Source organism: Crocodylus siamensis, chromosome 3, assembly GCF_052110815.1.
Source record: "Crocodylus siamensis isolate JL-2025a chromosome 3, ASM5211081v1, whole genome shotgun sequence".
Lineage (NCBI taxonomy): Eukaryota > Metazoa > Chordata > Crocodylia > Crocodylidae > Crocodylus > Crocodylus siamensis.
The window spans coordinates 168,888,464-168,908,255 of NC_143397.1; the positions used below are offsets into that span (position 1 = coordinate 168,888,464).

Here is a 19,792-nt window from a genome sequence, read left to right on the forward strand (position 1 = left end):
AAGCAAATATGACCTTAATTGAAGATCTGTTACCAGAATGAGTTTGGAGCCAAGAAGAGTTGAGGGACAGACAGAGCAGAGCAGTGTCACCTTGCATCAGAGCTGGAGCACAACACCTTGCAGGGAGCTCTCTGTCAAGGCTTTGTAGCATTTGATAAAGTCAACTTTGGCTATATATATGCTATATATGTTCTCTCTCTCTCTCTCTATATATATATATGTAGAGAGAGAGAGAGAGATAGCCAATGGGAGCCTCAGTAGTCCCCTTCCTTCCAGTCCCAGGCATGTGCTGCTGCTGCATCTACCTCTGCTGCCTGCAAATGGCTGCTTGGCTCAAAGGTAGGCAGAGCTGTGCAGTCCTAGGTAGTCTGAGACATTGAGCAGGACATAAGAGTGAGGCAGTGTGGCTGGGACAGAGCTGTGAATCCAGAAGGAGGATGTTACTACTAAAATGACTACTGTGGTGATTTACAGTGCTTATGTTTCAATGTACAAAGATTGTGAGGATGGTAAAAGTAATTTTTAGTTACAATTCTTAGTTGTTTGTATTCTTGTACTTTACACTTTCTTGATATAACTATCTATATTATTTAGGTTCGGCTATAGTTATGTTATACTGTGGTATCTGTGTATTTCTTCTTTGCACACTCTTTTAACATGCAAGTTCATAAGTTTGGGGGCTACTCATGCCCATTATAATGTTTTTGGGCTTAGGCCTTACTGTTTCAAGGTCACTTTTGACTGGCATAAGTGGCAGAGCCCGTGGGTGGCAGCCCTGATTGATTCTTCCTTTCAAACAAAAGGGGTTAGGTGGTAGGCCCTCTGGGCTGGTTTGCTAGTGGCTGAAACTATTAACTGTCTTGGGTTTCACTGGATACATTTGCATGTGCAAATGCTGCTGGATGGGTTTACTCTGCAGTAATTTACTGAGGAGTAAACCAACCCTGGGCAGGCATCTACACATGTAGGCATTTGGCAGAAGATTTGCTTGCAACCTGCTCTTCCCCCCTGCAGTAGCCAGGGGGAGTTCCAGGCTCTGCCTGGATGCTGGCCCAGGTCTGGCAGGGAGCACTGGGCCAGGAGACAGCTGTCTCCTGGCAGGGGCTGAGAGATTGCTCCCTGCCCCAGGAGCTGCCTGCTGCCAGACCAGGCGCTGATGGTAGAGCCCAGGCCAGAGCCTGCCCCTCCCCTGCAACTCTTTCCCAGCCCCTTGCCCTGATCACGTGATAGAGGGATGGGGCTTAGAAAGAGCTTGGAAAGTTCAGGGCACAGGGCCAGGAAACAGCTGCATGCCCTAAACCAGGACAGATCCTGGCCAGCCCTGGGCTGTGCAGGGAAGTCTGTACATTCAGCCTAGAGCTGGCTGGGACCTAGCCTAGAGCTGGCTGGGACCTACCTGATGATTATAAGATTTTTTCCTGTCCTTTCCTGATGTTATGAGTCTTGTAAGAAAGAGAGAAACAGCCTAATTACACTGACCAAACAGTTAAACTGATTCTATCCTCATGGTTTCCAAATAAGTGAACTAAATAAAGTGAAAAATAAGATAAAATAGAAAAAAAATCTCTTTTGTGACTATGATAGGAACATTGTTTTTCAGACTCAAATGGAATATTCATATTGATCATGCCTCAGAAGAGCCCATATTCCTGGTAAGAACATTTTAAGGTTTGTGATAATGGAAGAAGTGCCAAAAGAACAGTTGGAGGTTTTGGTGGGAGAAGTCTTTTAATTGCTGCTTTAAGGATGGCACTCCTGGATCCTCTAGGCATTGAACCAGAGAATGTTTTAAAGTCAGGCAAAAGGAATTTTACATAAAGTGAAGGTCTCAGGAATTTCTGCCTGGTAAACAGACAGTTGAAACTTCTTTAAAGATAAAAACTCACAACACAGACATCTCTTGATGGAAATCACTTAAAGCCCAGCCTGTCTTGTCTCTTGAGTCATCCCCTTATCATACAGATACCATTGTGTGCCCTTCTCTCCAAAAAAATCCCTCTAATTAACAGTCTACTTTACATGGAAATGCTATCTGGATGAATTATTGAATATAGTCCATCAACCCATCCATCATTTGGATAATATTTATGTAGATGGCATTCACAGAGCTCTCTTTTCTCGTTAACCCTAAATAGTTCTAGCTTCTCAAGCCTTCTTAAAACTAAAAAAAAAAAATATGGAGTTTATAATCAATTGATATTAAATAATTCTTAAAATTATACATGTGGAACTTGATCTTTCATTGCCCTGAATGATACAAAGGGGCATCATTCTGGTCTGGTTTCTAGTCCATTTGCAGTGCAGATGATTACATATGTAAAAATAAAGAGCACTAGAGACTAAAGTCTAATCTGTGTAAATTGCAGTTTAACCAGTCAGCAACTGACAAAAGAGCTTGATTATTATTAGTATATTGTTGTAGGAAGGACACGACGAATGTTGCAATCAAGTTATTCCTGAAATTAAATGATCAAGCTTATAGAGAACCTTCATTTAATTCAGTATTTCTATACCATAAACTTTTGGTAATGGAATTTTCACAGCATGGAGTACAGAACAACTTGAGGCTATTCAGGGGATTCTAAAATATTCCCCCTCTCCCCAACTTCTTTTTGTATAGATCACTGTCTTGAGCTCATGCAGGGATTTCTGCAACTATGAACAGTCCCATCAAAATGGAGGGGAAAGGCCTGGGTCCTGTCAATGTTTCAAGCTAAAAGTTTAAAAAGACAAACTTTAAGTTAGCTGCAGGTTCTTCACTGGGAAAGAACATTTTGGAGTGGTTCTCACTGAGCATCCATGGTAGCTGGGACTCCCATATTTCCAAAAAGGCCACTACGTTATACTCTTTTGGCACTTAGCATAAATGGAGTAGAAGCAAGTGAGCATAGGATGAGTTCACAACAGCCTTCCCTAGAATAGCCTGATAGGACAAGACACATTCTATTCCTTTTATTTAATGTTTGGCTTTGGTGCTTGTAGCAGTGACAATGACTCCTGACTGTTGCCTCTCATCTGATATTTAGTTTTGACACCCAGAACCAGAGGCTGTGATCCCAGTCCTTACCTCTTACTGGATACCTGGCTTTTAACATTTTTTCCTTACCTTTTTCTTTCATAATTATCTCACAATTCCCACTTCCTTTATCTTTCTGCCTCCTGAATCTCTCTCTTTCCTCTCCTTTCCTTTTTTACCCACCTCTTCATGCTTGTATATTCTCAACAACTTTGCTCCTTTGGAACTATTGTTGTACAAAATGTAAAGCTCAGCTGTGCAGGAGAACTTTATCAACAGCCAGTCTAAGACTAGGGAATGAATTTCCTCCCGGAACTGAAGACCAACACAAATCATACCACTTTCCCTCCTAAGTGTCAGATACATGTTTTTAATTTTGAGGGCTCCACAATACGTATATATAACAGCTCCAAAGCTCTGCTTGGCTGCAAGCTGAATGAGTGGGCTGTTCCTAAGAACTTTGCAAGAAAGGCGGCAAAATAGTTTGCAAAGGGTGCAGCAGCTTTTCCAAATGGAGAATATACTGTGCACAATGCATGCTTTTTACTGGAGCATCTGAACTGTGACCAGACTCTGATTGGCTACTACGGAGGCATAAAATGTAGAGGTGCACCAATACATTGGTCTGATATCAGATCGGTACCAATATAAAGAAAATTGTCTATATCAGATTTTGGGTCGATGGGGCCAATAATTTAGCCAATAAATGCATGTGCTGCACAGTTACAGCTGCAGCGCAGCACGGAGCAGAGTTGGCAGCATGGAGAGCTGCCTCCAGCTGATAAGTTGGAAGGGGAGGGTGGAGGGAAGGGGCATAAGGGGGCAGATCAACTCCCCGACACAGTGAGGGAGGGGGCAGGGGCAGGTGCTGCCCAGCTGGGGTGCAGGGGGGTTGTAGGAGGGAGCCGCAGCTCATGGGGTGGGAGAGGCTCCTGCCTCTGCTTGCCCCCAAATCTGTGTGGGGTGGGCAGCAGCTGTAGGATGGAGCCAGAGCCAGTACTGCAGACTGTTCTCGCTGGGGGCTGGGCTCAGAGCAGACTTGTGCTGCAGCCCAAATTTCTCTGCAGCTCCACTCCAGCACCACGCTGCCACCTGGCACAGGCATGGCTTTTCCCAGCACTTGGGTGGAGGAAGGGTATTCAGCTGGGGCTGCACCTGGTGATGCTGGGCTGGGAGCAGAGGTGCAGCCAAATCTGGGGTGGCTGTAGCTTCTTTCTGGCACCACCAGAACCCTCTCTGAGCCTAACCCCCGGCAAGAAAAGCCCCGCACAGTGCCAGCACTACCCCACAGCTGCAGCCTGCCCCATGCCACCCAGATCTGGGGGCACATGCCCCCCCCCACCCCAGTCCCGCCCTCCCAGGGTGCAAGTAGTGGTGGGATCTGTCCCCACCACACGAGCCGTGCCTCTGTCCCGCAGCTCCCCCCCAGCTCTGGCTCAGCAGCACCTAGTGCTGCCCCCTCCCTCTCTGTGGGGGGTGTTGATCTTCCCCCCATGCCCCTTCACTCCCTCCTCCCCTTCCACCACACCAGACTTACTACCTGGTGCCATATGTATTGGATATTGCCTCCTTAAATATTGGCTATTAGTATCGGACCCCAAAATCTCTATCAGTTACACCCCTAATAAAAAGCTGAGGGAAGCGAGAGCAGCTGGAGAGAAGCTGGAGGAGAGCAACATCAGCCTGGTGAGGGGGCAGAGACTCAACCCCTCCTTCCCCTCCCCAGACAAAGGGAACGGAACTGAGGTTTGCTGAGGAGCAGACCTCAGGATGGAGAAGAGCCTGAGTCATCCCAGGAGAAGCTGATTCCTCACTGGGGTCAGAGGAGTACAATCAGGAACACAGAAGGAAACTAAAGGAAAGAAGCCTATTACCTGGAGACTTGTTTTTGCTGAGTTACCAAGAAAGACTGGAGTCTACTTCCCCCTGAGCAGCAGAAGCCTTGCCTCTGCCATCTAGTGGTGGATTATAGTTAAAGCTACATTGCCATTTATTGTTACGTGAAGGGGATTGTGACTAGAGGGAAATCAACCTGGGTTATGGGGAAGAAACTGTTTTAAAGGGTTATAACCAGGTGAATGTAATCACTGAGGTTGTTTGATGCAAGTGGGACCACCCTTGTGGTGGAATTATTCACCTAATGTTGCAGTTGTAAATTCTATTCAAATGTCTGTATATAGTTGTACATAATAAAGAAACCAATGTATTTATAGGGGGCTTGGAACAAACTCTTGGGCAGTGAGGGTGAGGCACACATCCCTCCATGGGACACCTCAGTCAGCAGATCTGCCTGAGGGGGTTCCCAGGACTACTGGCACTCTGATCATCTGAAATCAGGCACATTACCCGGCCTAGCATGCCAGCACAGGTTACATGTAGTTATATGTATAAGTAAATATTTCCTACCATATTCTATTACACATACTTCTACTTATAGGGAGGGTATGAGAGAACATGCCATTTATTAGTCAGCTAGCTTAATGCACCAGAAGAAGGTACTTTAGATAGCTTGGTGATGAGAATCTAATGAGTCTAAGTATCTATTGAGAACAGAATTCCTCGTTATAAGAACTGCTACTTACTGGTTTAGATCATAGGTCCATCTTGCTCCATATCCTCAGTCACACACTGGCAGGCAGGGTAGATGCAGAAAGCGAGAGTAGATGCTGAACAGGGTATGAGCAGTGCTTTTTCCACTGTTTCCCTCTCACTTACAGCTTCCAGTATGTTTACCTCTCTTCTGTGGCCTCTCTGCTGTTCCCTCTATTTTTTGCTTCCTAAGCTTATCCCCTTTTTCTTTTCCTCTAATTCCTGAGGTCCAGACACTATAAGGAGGTGGGTGAACTCACCACCAGGGCTAAGTACAGTCAAAAAGCCCAAGGCTGAATCAATTCAGTCTTGGCAGGTCGGTTTAAACTGCAAAGATTAAACTGACTAACAAGTGAAAAGACATTTATTTTTTGCAGCCACATGCCTACAGTAACTCAGGCCAGAAGGTGGGGACACTATAGCACGGCTCTCTGCGATGTAGCTGGCATGGGCTGTCTTTTTTTCCCCTCTTCCCACTGCTCCTGAAGTCTCTGGGATTTGCAGTCCAGCAGCACAGCAGGAGGACTCTGCAGGAATGCTCATCACTTCCTCTTCCTGCTTCCTCCAGAGGTGGTGCCTGTGGATTTGTAGTCCACAGCTGCAGCTAGCAGTAAGTTTAGCATGGCAGGGCAGCTCTGTACTCAGGAGAAGCGGGGGGGTTAACCCCTCTTTCCTGACCCCAGACAGGGTTTACCGGTGGGGGGGGGGGCAGTCCCTGCCCCACCCCTTCTCCCCCCACCCTTTTATGCTGGAGCATAAAGCACAGCCCAGGGCTGGAAAGAATGCTGGGATCCTGGGGGATTCTGATTTCACTTGAAGTAGGAAGGGGTCTGAGATAGAAGTTTCATGAACTGGTTTGATCCAAATCGGTTAAGTCTGATACTACATTCAACCAGGTGTATTTTGAATCAGTTTCAGCCATTTTGAAACTGGTTTATGTGCACTGAACTTCTGTTCTGTTACAGGTTTAAACCAGTTTCTGATCACTTAAACCAGTTTATGTGTAACTTCTACCCCTAACCCAGGGGGAGAAACACTCAAGAGCTTGACTGTTCTCAGTGGTGACAGATGATAGAACAAGGAGCAATGGTCTCAAGGTGCAGCAAGAGAGGTTTAAGTTGGATATTAGGAAAAACTTCCTCACTATGAGAGTGGTGAAGCACTGGAACAGGTTACCCAGAGAGGTGGTGGAATCCTTGCCTGGCTAGACAAAGCATTGGCTGGAATTATCTAGTTGGGGATGGTCCTGCTTTGAGCTAGATGACCTCCTAAGTTTCCTTCTCAACCTAATTGTCTATGATTGTATGATTCTAAGACAGGGGTGGCCAACCTGTGGCTCTGGGACCACATGAGGCTCTTCAGAAGTTAAAATGCGTCTCCTTGAATCTTTGCACAAGCACACAGTAACCAGCTTCCATTTGAGCAAGCAGCCATTGCAGGCAGCAGAGGTAGATGCAGCAGCAGCACATGGCTGGGGCTGTGGAGGGAGAGGACTACTTCCATTTGGAAGCTGTTTACTGTGTGCTTGTATACTGAAGAGCTGCATGTGGCCTCTCTTGCAGCAGCTACCACACCACCTTCTAGTGAAGAGGTTTGAAACCGAAAGCAATCTACCCCTTGACTCCCCTTCCATTGTGACTGCACTCACTGCATGGCTGCTGGAGTCTTACTTCTGACATCTTCACATAAGGTAGAGTTCCCCCAGAAATCTGAACAAGAAAAATTTCATTTGGCACTCAGTAGACCTTTGGTAACTGTGGTTAGTTCTTCAAAAAGCTATTTCACTATTTTCACTGAGGCAGCAGAGACTTTTTAATTTTCACTAATGCCTTTGGCTAGATGACTGTAATGTGCTCTGCTCAGGGTTACATCTTGAAGCCACTTAGAAATAGAAAGTGAACTGCTGCCTGCTTGTTGAGTTGAGTTTCAAGCTGAGAGCACAGAATACTAAGTTTGTAATCTTTACTAGCTACATATAGGTTTTCCAGATGAACTCAAGTTGTTAGTTTTAGAGTTGCCTGCTGTGCTGGGCAGTGATCCACATGCCAGGCTGTGAGTCTGAGTCTGTGCTTGCCCTTCCCCCCCACTACAGCCACCTGGAGCCTGTGCCCGGGATACCTTGCGCCCCTGCCTGCTGTCCTGCATTTGCTGGGACTAAGCCCTGTTAGCCCCGGCCTTCCACCACCTGGGGCTTTAGACCTTATGCTCCAAAGCTATATTATCTGGAACCCAACAATCTAATACCACTCTCCTGGAAATCTACTACATGTTTTCAAGCAGCTGAGGTGGCAAAGCTGGAGATCATTCTCTCTTGTAATGAGATGGAGTTATAGGCAGAATGTTCTGTGAAGGTCTTTTTACTTTGAATTTACCTTGCACTTGGATTGGATTTATTGATCTTCTGGTTAACCTTTTACACATCCTTTTTTTACGGGTGGAAGAAGGTAATTGCAGGAGGCTAGGAAAGAACCAATACATTTATCTGAACTGGCTTTTAGTAAGGTTTAAGTCAGGTGAACAATTTACTATGTTGCTTTTTACTCTGTAAATGTTTTGAAACAGTGGTGACGTGTAGGGGGTACATGGGGGTGCACGTCAGCCAGCGTTCTCCCCCCCCGTCAGCCAGCGATCCCAGCATGGGGGGGCAGGCAAGAGTGCAGGTGCTCCCCGTGACAGCACCGGCCAGGGAGTGGGGGCTCACCCAGAAGTGCTAGCGTTGTCTTGGAAGTGTCAGCAGTGCGCCCAGAAGTGCCAGTGGTGTGACGCTGCCACTTGTGGGTTGGTGGGATTGGCTGCAGGGGACCCCCCCCGGTCAATGACTGGTCACTGGGTGGGCAAGTGCCCCCCCCCAACTCAAGAGACACCAGCCACCCATGGTTTGAAATGTTAGTTTTAGGAACCTTTGGATAGGTGCTTATGTACATGATAGAGAGAATGAGGATAGACGAACAAGTATTTTTGCCAAGAAAAAAAAAGGTGAAAAATTAAAAACAAGACAACTAGTTTAAATCCTGCACTGCTGTTCTCCCAATACTACATCAACACATAAATGGCAGAGTTGCAGCAATCTCATCTCAGGGGAAAGGTTTAATTCAATCCATTTTGGTGACATGTACATCTGTGTAAATACTAGAAGTGAGGAGGATTCTGAATACCTGACAATTATACAGCCTGGCTCTGTTCTGGAGTCCTAATGTGGTGCACCTCTATCAGCCAGCAGGGAACATGACAGTCATATTGGTCCCACCTGAAGTAAAAGCAGCACAGACAGAAATGTCAATACCAGAAAAGCATCTCTGGTTTATTAAACAGTGGTAAAGTATCATGCTTCTCTTCCCACTTACGTATTAGATCTTTTTCCAGTATTAATTCAACTGAATATCTTTTTTTTCCAAAGGCAGGTTTTTGTTAATAAGTACTTATTCACTAGAAGTACGATTAAAGTTTTCACTCTGTGCTATGTAATAAAAAATGCCATTATTTTCCTTTCTTGCATCTGAACTAAGTTCAAAAGGCAGTTTTAATCCACTCAAGGTGTTGAGGCAGAGCTAACATTATAAGCAATCCCTTGCCATTAAAGATCTCTGAGTATTTCTTCTATTTTGGATACTTTATTCACTTTGTTTTACACAGTGTATGTTATGTTTGACTCTATTTATTTAAACTTTAAATGGGATGAACAACAAACTCTGAGGTACTAAGAACTTCTTTTTCTCACTGTATTTAGTCTTTATCCTTCTTCTCAACTTAGAAATTTGGGCTTCCAAATCACTTTATATTTTAAAATTGAGGTGTATTGTTTTAATCTGCATTATCATTATTATTATTTTTTTATGTTTTTAATCATGTTATAATAGTGCTCAACATCGTAAATCATGACTAGAACCTGTACACACTGTATAACCATGCATGAAGGCGCAATCACTGCCCTAAAATGAGTATTTCCTCTTCCATTCTCTTTTGTGTAGCTTATCAGCATAGCATCTTCTACTACAGCCTTTCAACATTTCATGAGATTAGTCTGTCATAGACTGAGCACATTCCAGTCCTTTCCCAGATCCTCAGTTGATGTAACTCAACAGTGGAGCTACAGTCAAAAATCTGACTCCAGATAATAATTAATTTAAAGTTAATTGCAAACAGTGACTAGTTAAGGATTATGTTAACAGAAATATATCTAGAACTAAAGGTCATTTTAATTTTTCAGTAGCTGACAATCAGAGCAATGAACTACAGACAAAAATGATAGAAAACAGTTTTTTAAACAATCTCCTGTTTGTTAGAATTTGAGAGGAAATGTAGATCTACTCTACATATATTTTAGAATGATAACTAGGAATAGTATTATGTTGCCCATATGCTCCTCTTGCTTTTCCCAAAATTTTCTGCTTTGTACTTGGGCCCCAGCTGGTGTTTGCAGTCTTGCACAGAGCGTTCCTTAATCTGACTGCTATGGATTTTAAAACATAACACTTTGCTTCTGGAAATCTGTTGACTTTTCTGTCTACAGATGTTTTGCTTTATCCTTTCATGTCTGCACTGAAATTTAAGAAGTTCCTGGGCTAAGTAAAGAGCTAGTCTACTGCAACAGACAGATACTGAACAATATTTATTGTGTGGCATGAAAGCCCTTGATTACATTTTATGTCAGGTAAAGGAATTTTATACGCTCTATTTCCCCCTTAATCTGATTATTTTTTTCCTCTTTCCTTTATTTTGAATTCAAGCATTCCTATTATTATCTCAAGTACTCTATATGATTTGACAATAAATAACTTTATTTTCTAAGTTTATGCTACTTTTCTGTTTATTTTAACTTCTACTTTTGCATCTTAACAGAACATTCAGGATGCATGCACAACTAACTATGCTTATGCATCTCATGCATTCTGATAATTTTTAATCATATTCTTTAACACAAGATAAGGTCACGTGATATTTTTGCCACAATCTCAGCACTCCACTATGGGTTGTCAGTAACCACTGACAATTGCAACTAAGGCAAAGTCTGCTATGCTAAAAATTCCCACACCCCAACCAACCTGGGTACCACACATAATACCTTCATTATGCACAACTCAGCCACCATTCACTTAGAATATTAATAAAAATCTGTTAATACCTTCCCTAGATGAGATGTGCAATTCTCAAGCTCTAAAGCAATGTAGCCAAATCTGAACTGATTTTCACTTGAATACAGACTCCTACCTGTTAAACTTTTCTGCAGCCAGTTTCACCTTTTCATGTTTTTTTCTTTTGTCACTTTAACCCTGGAAGCTATACAAGTTTACCAAACAGTCTTGCAGTGGGCAAAATAAAAAAAGTATTTTTTGAACTCCATTCCATTATAAAAATGGCTGAATTTCTCCACATGGTTGGATAACAGGTTTGCATGATGTAAGCATGTCAGTGCTACTTTTAAGAGTATTAAGAATACTGAAAAATAAAGAACTTGGAGTGGAGTTGCTCTAGCAACTTTCACTGTAGCTTACACTATTCTTCAGCTATCTGGCCTGCTAAATATGAAATGTCGTCTTTCTGATTAAAAGTAAGATTACTTTTACAGAAAGACACTCATTTCAACAGAAACATTATCATTAGAGGTTCATATTCAAATACTAATTTATTTACAGCTTTTGCCAAAACCAATACAATAAAGGAACAATGAAAATTATGTATGATAAAACAGCATTTATGTCATTAATAATTTTTGCAATAAACAAACAATAAGTTTATCCATTCTACCAGCTTACGTTTTCTCCTGTTCTGCAACTTGGAGTTATTTTGCAACAGAGAAAGATAAGATACCTCACATAAATTTGTTAGTAGCTTTACAAAGACTTTAATAAAGTTAATGCATGGCTTTGTCCTCAGGGTAAGCTGAATCTTTCTGGAGCAAAACCACAGGAGTCTTACATGTTGATTCAATATCGCAGTATAGAAACCTATCTTATGAAGAAATTTAAGGAAAGGAAAACAAGTCATGCTGTGATGAGCCCCCACTCCTCTAGAAATCAAAGATTCATGGAAATGAAGGATGGGCTGCTTTTCAGTCTGTCCCTTCCTGCCACTGCAGGAGTGAGAACTGTAGTGTATTCTCCATTTCCCTAATTTTAAAGGCAAAAACAACACCATTTCCTTTCCTGAGGTGTCCCTTCAGCTCTTTCTGTGGTGGCTCCACAACTTAATGGCTTTCATGTTGTGCAGGGTGGGTTAGAGGCAGTGGGTGCATTGACACACTTAACTAATGCACATTAAATCTAGTATCTCCTTGCACTTTTACAGATGCTCCAGGGGTTGGGGGGAAAGGGTGGTTTATTTAATTAAACCACCCTTTAATTAATTCCCTCTAATTAAAACCATGCTGCATCTCCCATATCAGCCTCCCTACACTTAAAAAACCAAGCAGCAAGTCGCCAATGGCACCCTGCATGTGAGGTACTAGGAAAATGCGCATTAGCCTGTCTCATCTTAAAAAATGGCAGGGGGCTGATCTAAAATTCCTTCGAGGCAGGAGATACAAGAGGCTGTTGGAGTCCAGCAATTGGCGTGCTCCAGCTGACTCGATCAACTGAATTTGCTTGGACACACTGGATTTCCAGCACATTGGCACAACTTCTGCGCTGGTGTATATACGCCCTTCATGGGCGACGGGGGCCACCACATTGCGGATGGGGGCGGTCCCCCAGCAGCCAACTGCCAAACCAGAGGCGAACCTGGACCTGCACTTCCAGTTTTGTGGCTGGTGCTTCCAGGGGGTGCACAACCCACCTCAGGGTATGCATGTACGTTCACATGCACCCCCTACATGTTGCCAAGGGCACCCTGCATGTGAGGTACTAGGAAAATGCGTGTTAGCCTGTCTTAATGCGCATGAACTAAAGAGCCTGGTGGTCAAGTGACACATAGTGTACATCTTTTAAAGCACAATGAAACAGCACTGCTTTAAAGTGCAACTAAATATGAACTAAATGGCGTGGGTTTTCAGTGATGCTTTAATACGCATTAAAACAGGCTACTGTACATTCAAGTGCACGTGTAGACATGCCCCTGATCTGGCTGGACCCTTCCAACCTCGTGCTTCTCCGAGCTTTGAAAAGCTCCGGGGCGGATCCGGTCGCTCCTCCATGCGTCACTACGGGAGTCGCAACTGCCCCTACCCCCTTCTGGCCTTTGTGGGCCGCCGGCTGGGCCGGGGGCACTTGCTTTTGTGCCGCCCCCGCCCCGGGGGGCTCCGAGCTCTTCCTGCCCCCCCGGAGCTGCCAGCAGAGCAAACCAAGGGACAGGGGCTCGGGGGGCTCCAGGTCTGCAGCCGGGAGCGGGGCTTGCAGCAGGGGAATCGCCCCCGAGGGGCTTCCCAGCGCCTCCCCCACGTCCCGCCGGCTTAGCTACGGCCACAAAGGGCCGCGGTTGCCTCCTCCCGCGGGAGCCGCAACCCCGCTCCTCTGCATGCCCGGCGTGGGGGGAGGGAGGGGGGGAGGGCGCCGGGGAGGGGTCGGGGGTGGGGGCAGGAAGAGGCGAGCGGGATCCCTCCAGTCCGCAGCATAAAAGCACCGAGCGGCTCCGCTCCGCTCTGCTCCCGCCACCTGAGATGGGGCTGAGCCGCCGCGCGCACCGCGGGCTGCTGCTGGCCGCCGCCATCTGGGCGCTGGGGCGCTGCCAGCTCCGAGGTGAGAGCGGGCCCCGGGCCGCGCGGGGCTCGGAGTACTTCGGTGAAGCGGGGGTGCAGGGACTTTATTTGGGGACAGGCGGCGGGAAGCCCCACCGGGAGAAGGAGCTGCCCTAGGCAGCACGTGTCCGAGTGCGGCCGGGGCGCTGCCCGCCGGCCCGGACCCCGCTCCCGGCCACCGCCGGGGCTGCCGCCCCCTTCCCCCGCTTCCCGCCTGGTGGCAGCTCTTTTAACTCCGCGGGGGGGGGGGGGCGCTCCGCTCGGCGGCGCTGGCCGCCCACCAGCTTTGTGGGAGTGGAGACGGGAGAAACGTTTTGAAGGCGGGGAAGAGCGGGTCCCCGGCGCTTCCCCCCCGTCTTGATCTTGTCTTTCTTCCCCCCCAACGTGTAGTTCAACCCTTGGACGCTGGCAGGAGCGGGGAGGAAAGGGCACAAAGTGGCTGGCTCTTGTCTCCTGGCAGAGGGAGACACATAGACCAGGCCCACCCCACCCGGGACTCCTCTGGGCTGTGGGGCCATTGTGACTGGGAGTGCCCGGCTCTCTGCCCTCCACAGGCCCTCCATGCTGCCTTTTCTCCTCACAGATTAGAGGGATGGGGCCTGCCAGTGGCCCACACAGGCTGAAAGAGGGAGGCAGGCAGCACCTTCCTCCGTGCCCCTGGAGCCATCTCAGAGGCAGCCAGGCATTAGACACATAGGGCATTGGTAATGTGTAGGGGTGCCCATGGGTGCATGTGTACCCCCTCAGTTGGCAGCGTACCCCCTGCAAAAAGGCACTGCCGACACTTGGTGGTGCCTGGAAGCAATTGACTTTTGCAACCCCCCCTTCACTGCCAACACCACTGGCAGCATCTGCAGGTGGTCTCTGACTGCCAGTTGGCGCTTGCCACCCCCCACCCCTGCCACTGACAGCGTCACAGACACCCGTGGGAGCTCACTGCTTGCCACCGCCACACTCCTGGTGCTGACAGTGCTGCTGGAGCTCACTGTGCCCTTCAGCCTCTGAGGGCACATGGCGTTCATGGCATGAGATTAGCTGCTGCTGACATTGGTGGTGTGCCTGTGGGCAGTTGCTGTTCGCCACCCCATCTTGCTGCTGATACCGCTGCAGCCGCCTGCAGGAGCTCCCTGCCACCACACCCCTGCCACTGCTGATGCCTGTGGGCTGTCGCTGTGCCCCCTCCGCCTTGGGAGGCACGCAACGTTCATGCAGCCAAGGAGAGGACCAAAACAGCAGCACTCAAAACACAAACAACATTAACTTATCGTTACACACGCTAGCCTGGTCTAAAATTACCTCTGCTCTTCAAAGGCTTAAACTTCTGCCCAGAGTAAATGGTCACAGCTACAACATTGCTCTGTCACTATTGGGGAAAGGATGTGTTTCAGCAGTTGGTTTTTGGTTGCAGCCCTGTTGCTCTAAAGACATAGGCAGGCAAAGTTCTTTGGGTAGATGTGATATCTTTTATTAGACCAACTGAGTAGTTGGAACAAGGTTTTTTGTATCACTTGAAGAAGGGTACTTGTGCCCAAAAGCTTGCAAAGAATTTTGTTCCATCTACTCAATTGGTCTAATAGAAGATATCACATTTACCCAAAGAACCTAGCCTGCTTCAGGAGTTAGAAATTTGAAGGGACTAGGCAGAGCTGCCCCACAAGGAAAAACTTTGCTGGGATGAAATTTTATACCAGTATCGCTGTAGTACCTGGGAAATGTATACACCCTATAGATGAGAACATACATTTCTGTTTCCTCTATACATTTCTGTTTCCTCTACACTGGCTGCAGATTTATGGCAGTGCTGAATTATCGGTGCATTTGGATCCTTTAACATTTTGGGCTGAATATTTGCAATGCCTATAAATGTTGGTTTTGTATCTGGGCACTACGTAGGTTGTAGTTTCATGTGGTCACGTGTGCTTGTAAACAGATGAAAAGGAGCTGACACAAAAGTCTCCTCTCACTTTTGCTGGTGTGATCAGATATAACTCCATGGATATAAATGGAGTTACAGGAGGTCAAATGAATCTGGTGCATCAGCGTTAAGCAGGGGCGGTGGAAGGCTGTTGTGGCAACCATTTTCAGAAATGACTTCTGGATGGCCTTTCTGTGTAGAATACTGAAGTCTTTGTCCCATGTCATTTTGAATAATTACTGATATGTAAATGGAAAGAATTCTTGTTGGGGGCATCTTTTTTTGAACCAACTGTATGGTTTGTATAGACGTAGGCAAACTTTTGGGTATCAACGTACTCTTCCTCAGGCCTCTGATATGCAAATGACATTATAACTAGGGTTGCTGGAATCATCTGTTATGTCCTTGTTTTGCCAATAACTTCCTTATACTCTTTCTGTCAGACTTTGCTCAATATTGAATGAGTTTTATACCTTTAAAAACTGTCAAAGAGAGCCACTAAACCACTATAATTTCTTGAATCCTTACACTTGTTTTGTAAGGATGTATATATATCATGCACCAGAGACATGGGTGGAGGGGCCCTTGTGGTGTAACTTGCTGTGTGTTGAGGAAGGCCAGATTTGGGGGTGCTGGATTTATCAAAGTGTGGATGATGTGGTGTTGGTTGATTTTTTTTCTTTTTCTTTTTTTTTTTTTTTCTAAAGGAGAAAGGCCAACCACACATGTCAGAAGCCACTGAGAATCCACACTCCTGTTTCTCTTCTTTGTCTAGCCTTTCATTTTCAGTTTTCATCTTTCATTTTTAGTCTTCTGCTAGAGACAGTGGGATGTCAGTAGCAGCCCTAGTTCAGGTAGGACATCCATTTTGGGATCCCTCTGTTGTGTTTGGGGCAGTGAATCGACCAGGTTGCTGGGCCTGTGACAGAGCAGAATTACATTGTGCTAAATGTGTATCAGTTCACAGACAGAGATTTTGGGGGTTGATACTAATAGCTGATTTTAAAGCAGGCATGTTGGCTGATACCGATCTGATTTCCAATGTAGCTGCGAGCAGCTGGTAAGTCTGGTGTGGTGGAAGGGGAGGGAGAAAGGAAGGGTGTGGCGGGCTGCAGATCAATGTCCCCTGTGGTGAGGGAGGAGTGGGGAATGGGGCCTTGGGGCAGATGCTGCCTAGCTGGGTGGAGTGGGCGCGGGACAGAGCCGTGGCTCTTCTGGGGGCGCTGCTGCACACCCCCTGGAAGGGCATGGTGGGGAGTGTGTCCTTGGATCTGCATGGGATGGCGTGGGGGTGTGCTGCAGCTGTGGGCTGGAGCCAGGGCTCTTCTTGGGATTCTTCTTGGTGGGGACTGGGCTCACAGCGGCAGTGCTGGGAGGAGGCTACAGGGGGCTGCAGCCACCCCAAATTCCTCCATAGCTCTCCCATAGCCTGCTCCCAGCGCCGTTGCATGCCGCAAGCCAGCCCCCACCTCCACTCAGATGCCAAGAAGAGCCAGGGCTCTGCTGGGTGTGCAGTGGCAGCACTGAGAGCAGGCTATGGGGGGCTACAGTGAAATTTGGGATGGCTGCAACCTCCCCATAGCCCCCTCCCAGTGCTGCCACCGCGTGCTTGAAGCCCAGCCCTCGCCAAGAAGAGTCTGGTGCCACCCTGGCTCCAGCCTGAAGATGCAACCTGCCCCCCACCCCCATCCCATGCAGATCCGGAGGGCACACGCCTTCCTGGGGTGCATGCAGTGGCAGGAGCTGCTCCCCCTGGATGAGCCATGGCTTCGTCCTGTGCCGGTCCCACCCAGCTGGGCAGGGTCTGCCCTGCCTCCCTGCCCCACTACCTCCCTTGCTGCGGGGTGTTGATTTGGCCCCCCCATATCTCTTCCCTCTCCCCCTTACCTTCCACTACAACAGACTCACTGGCTGCATGCAGCTCTCCAAGCTGCTGGGCTTTGTTGTCACTGCCTGTGTGCTGTGCTGTGGTTCTGCATGCACATGGGCATTTATTGGCCCATTTCTGATGCAGCCAATTTTCTTTATATTGGTGCTGATCTGAGATTGGACTGATGTGTCGGTGCATCTCTAGCAGTTTGTACAAGCAAGTTGCATGCCTCAGTTTCCATGACTTTCTTGTCCATTTTGACATGTTGGGAAAGAATGGGTTAATGGTGCTAATGGTGGTGTGAGTTCAGAAAGTAGTCATGAGTGGCTCTGTGTCTAGTTGGGAGGAGGGGTCTGTCCTGAGCCTGGTATTGTTTATTAATATCTTTATTAATGATGTAGAAGATGGGATTGAAGGCACACTTAGCACCTTTACAAGTTACACCCAGTTGGGTGCAGTTGCAGACACATTGGAAGATAGAGTGAAGATACAGAATGTTGTTGATAAATTAGAAAAAAGTCCAAAATCACAGAATCATAGAAAATTAGGTTTAGAAGGGACCTTAGGAGGTCATTTAGTCCAACCCTCTGATCAAAGTAGGACCACCCCCAACTGCATCATTATAGTCAAGACTTTATCTACCTAGGACTTAAACTTGAAATTCTGTAAAAACAAGTGGAAAGTCCTGCCTTTGGGACAGAACAGTTCCAGTCACAAATGCAGATTGAGCAATGGCTGGCTTGGCTGTGGTACTGCAGAAAAGGGCTTGGGGGTTACAGTGAACCATAAATCGAATATGTGTGCCAACAGTGTGCTTTTGCAAAAAAGGCCAACAGCATAAAGGCCTGTATTAATAGAAGCATCACTTGCAAATCAAAGGAGATGATGATTCTTTTCCATTCAGCAGTGAGGAGGCCTTACCTTAGGGTACTGTGTCCGGTTTTGGGCTTCCATCTCCAAGAAAGACGTTGACAAATTAGAAGGAGTCCGGCAGAGAGTGACAGAAATTATTAAAGGCCTGGGAAACATGACTTATGAAAAAACTAGGATTAGAGAAGAGAAGACAGAGGGATTTGATAGCATTCTTCAAATACCTTGAAGGATAATTATCAAGAGGATATTTTCTGTAGCCGCAAGGGATGGGACAGGACAATGAGCAATGATGATCTTATAGGAAGGGAAGTTTAGGTTTGATATTAAGAAGAAATTTCTGAGTGTGAGGGTGGTTAAGTATTGGCACAAGCTACTAAGAGAAATTGTGGAATCTCTGTCCTAAGAAGTTATTTTAAGAGCACATTAGACAAACACTTGACTGAGATGGTTTAGTCAGGGATGATCCATTCTTACTACAACATAGTAAGATGTGGACAAGATCAGGAATCCTGACTGCTTGATTTACAGATTCTCAAGCATCACATTGTAATAAGACTAATATTGATAATTTTGCAAAGTGACCCATAGTTTTGGACTTCTGACAGGTATATCTTGCCTTATGTCCAAGACTACAGATAATATTGCATTTAATTTTAGCATAACTTTTTAGTTTGCATTGAGGGTTATTATAATTTTTCTCCCTTTTTATTTCTTCCCTTAGTTTCTGTTTTTTTCATATATTGGATCAGAAGGCCATTCTTCTCATTAGCTTTGGGTTACAGATGTTTTACTTTGCGTGATTATATGGATGATACCACTGAAGTGGTGAATAGCAAAAACCCATCTGGTGGATAGTTGTCTTGCAAAAGTCAGCATTCCGTTATTTATCTCATGATACTAATCCAAAAACAATGCATGGAATGTGAGGGAAATTCAAATGGCCTTATTACTTTTGGAGAAAGTAAACACATTTCTGAAAAACACAATTTTTGTGAGTGATATCTTTTACTGAACCATCCTGACTACAACATCACTCCAGTACTGCCTAAACACGTTTTTGAAGTTCAGAATCTCTCCACATGTAAGCATCAAAGTGATTATAAAAGCTGGTGTGTTGCACAGCTGGAAAGGTTTCTTAGACCATTTAATTACTACAGTAGCATCTGTTGCTAGTGAGATCACAAAAAGGATGCCATGATAAACCTATCTCTTTAGCATTTCCTGCTTTTCAGTTTATCCTTGTATGTTTCCTGCCAGCAAAAGGGAAACTATAGAAGAATATAGTTTGATTGGTCTCTAATACAATGCTAGAATCTAGTTTGAAAAAGAGTGACATGGACACAACAGTAAAAATATTTTTAGTCTTTCAGTTTATAATCTGAACACTATTGTATGTCATTTACTAGTTGGTTTCCTTAGTTTAAGATGGGTGTTTTACTTGTATGTAAAATTTAGTTGCTCTTTTGATAGCTATTATCCTTTTAGCATATCTACTCTTATTTAACCTCTTGGTTATAATGGTAAGCATTGGTTAAAAATTAATAAATCTCATTCTTACTATTGGATTTGGATTTTCCAATGTGTATCAATCCTGTTAAAAGTCTCACTTGTGTACTTTTCTGTACAAATTCAAGAAAGTGAGTTACTTTATCCCAAGCATCCTATCAGTGACTTCCAAATCTAAATGACAGCCTTGGAAATGTAGAGTAGCTAAATAGCTGCCATAGAATCTGAACCTTTTGTTTTTGTTTGTTTTTCTCATTGGAATGTGTCCAGCATCAGATTCCTAGTAACAATGGCAGAGGTCCATTATAACTAGGGATCCAGGTTTTCCGTTTCCTATGGAAAAGCAGAGTAAAA

At 45.7% G+C, this 19,792-nt stretch overlaps 1 protein-coding gene across 4 annotated transcripts in view; it reads left to right on the forward strand.

The window, feature by feature from the left end:
- The first annotated feature begins 13,122 nt into the window (after window positions 1-13,122).
- The window catches only part of LAMA1 (laminin subunit alpha 1), a 178,384-nt gene continuing 171,714 nt past the window's right edge, over window positions 13,123-19,792 (forward strand). For all 4 annotated transcript variants that reach the window (XR_016441386.1, XM_090039717.1, XM_090039718.1 and 1 more), the window contains exon 1: window positions 13,123-13,275. Coding sequence is in view for 3 of the 4 variants with exons in the window: in XM_090039717.1 (XP_089895843.1) it covers window positions 13,197-13,275 (79 nt within the window). In the remaining variant the exon portion in view is untranslated. The remainder of the gene's footprint in view (window positions 13,276-19,792) is intronic.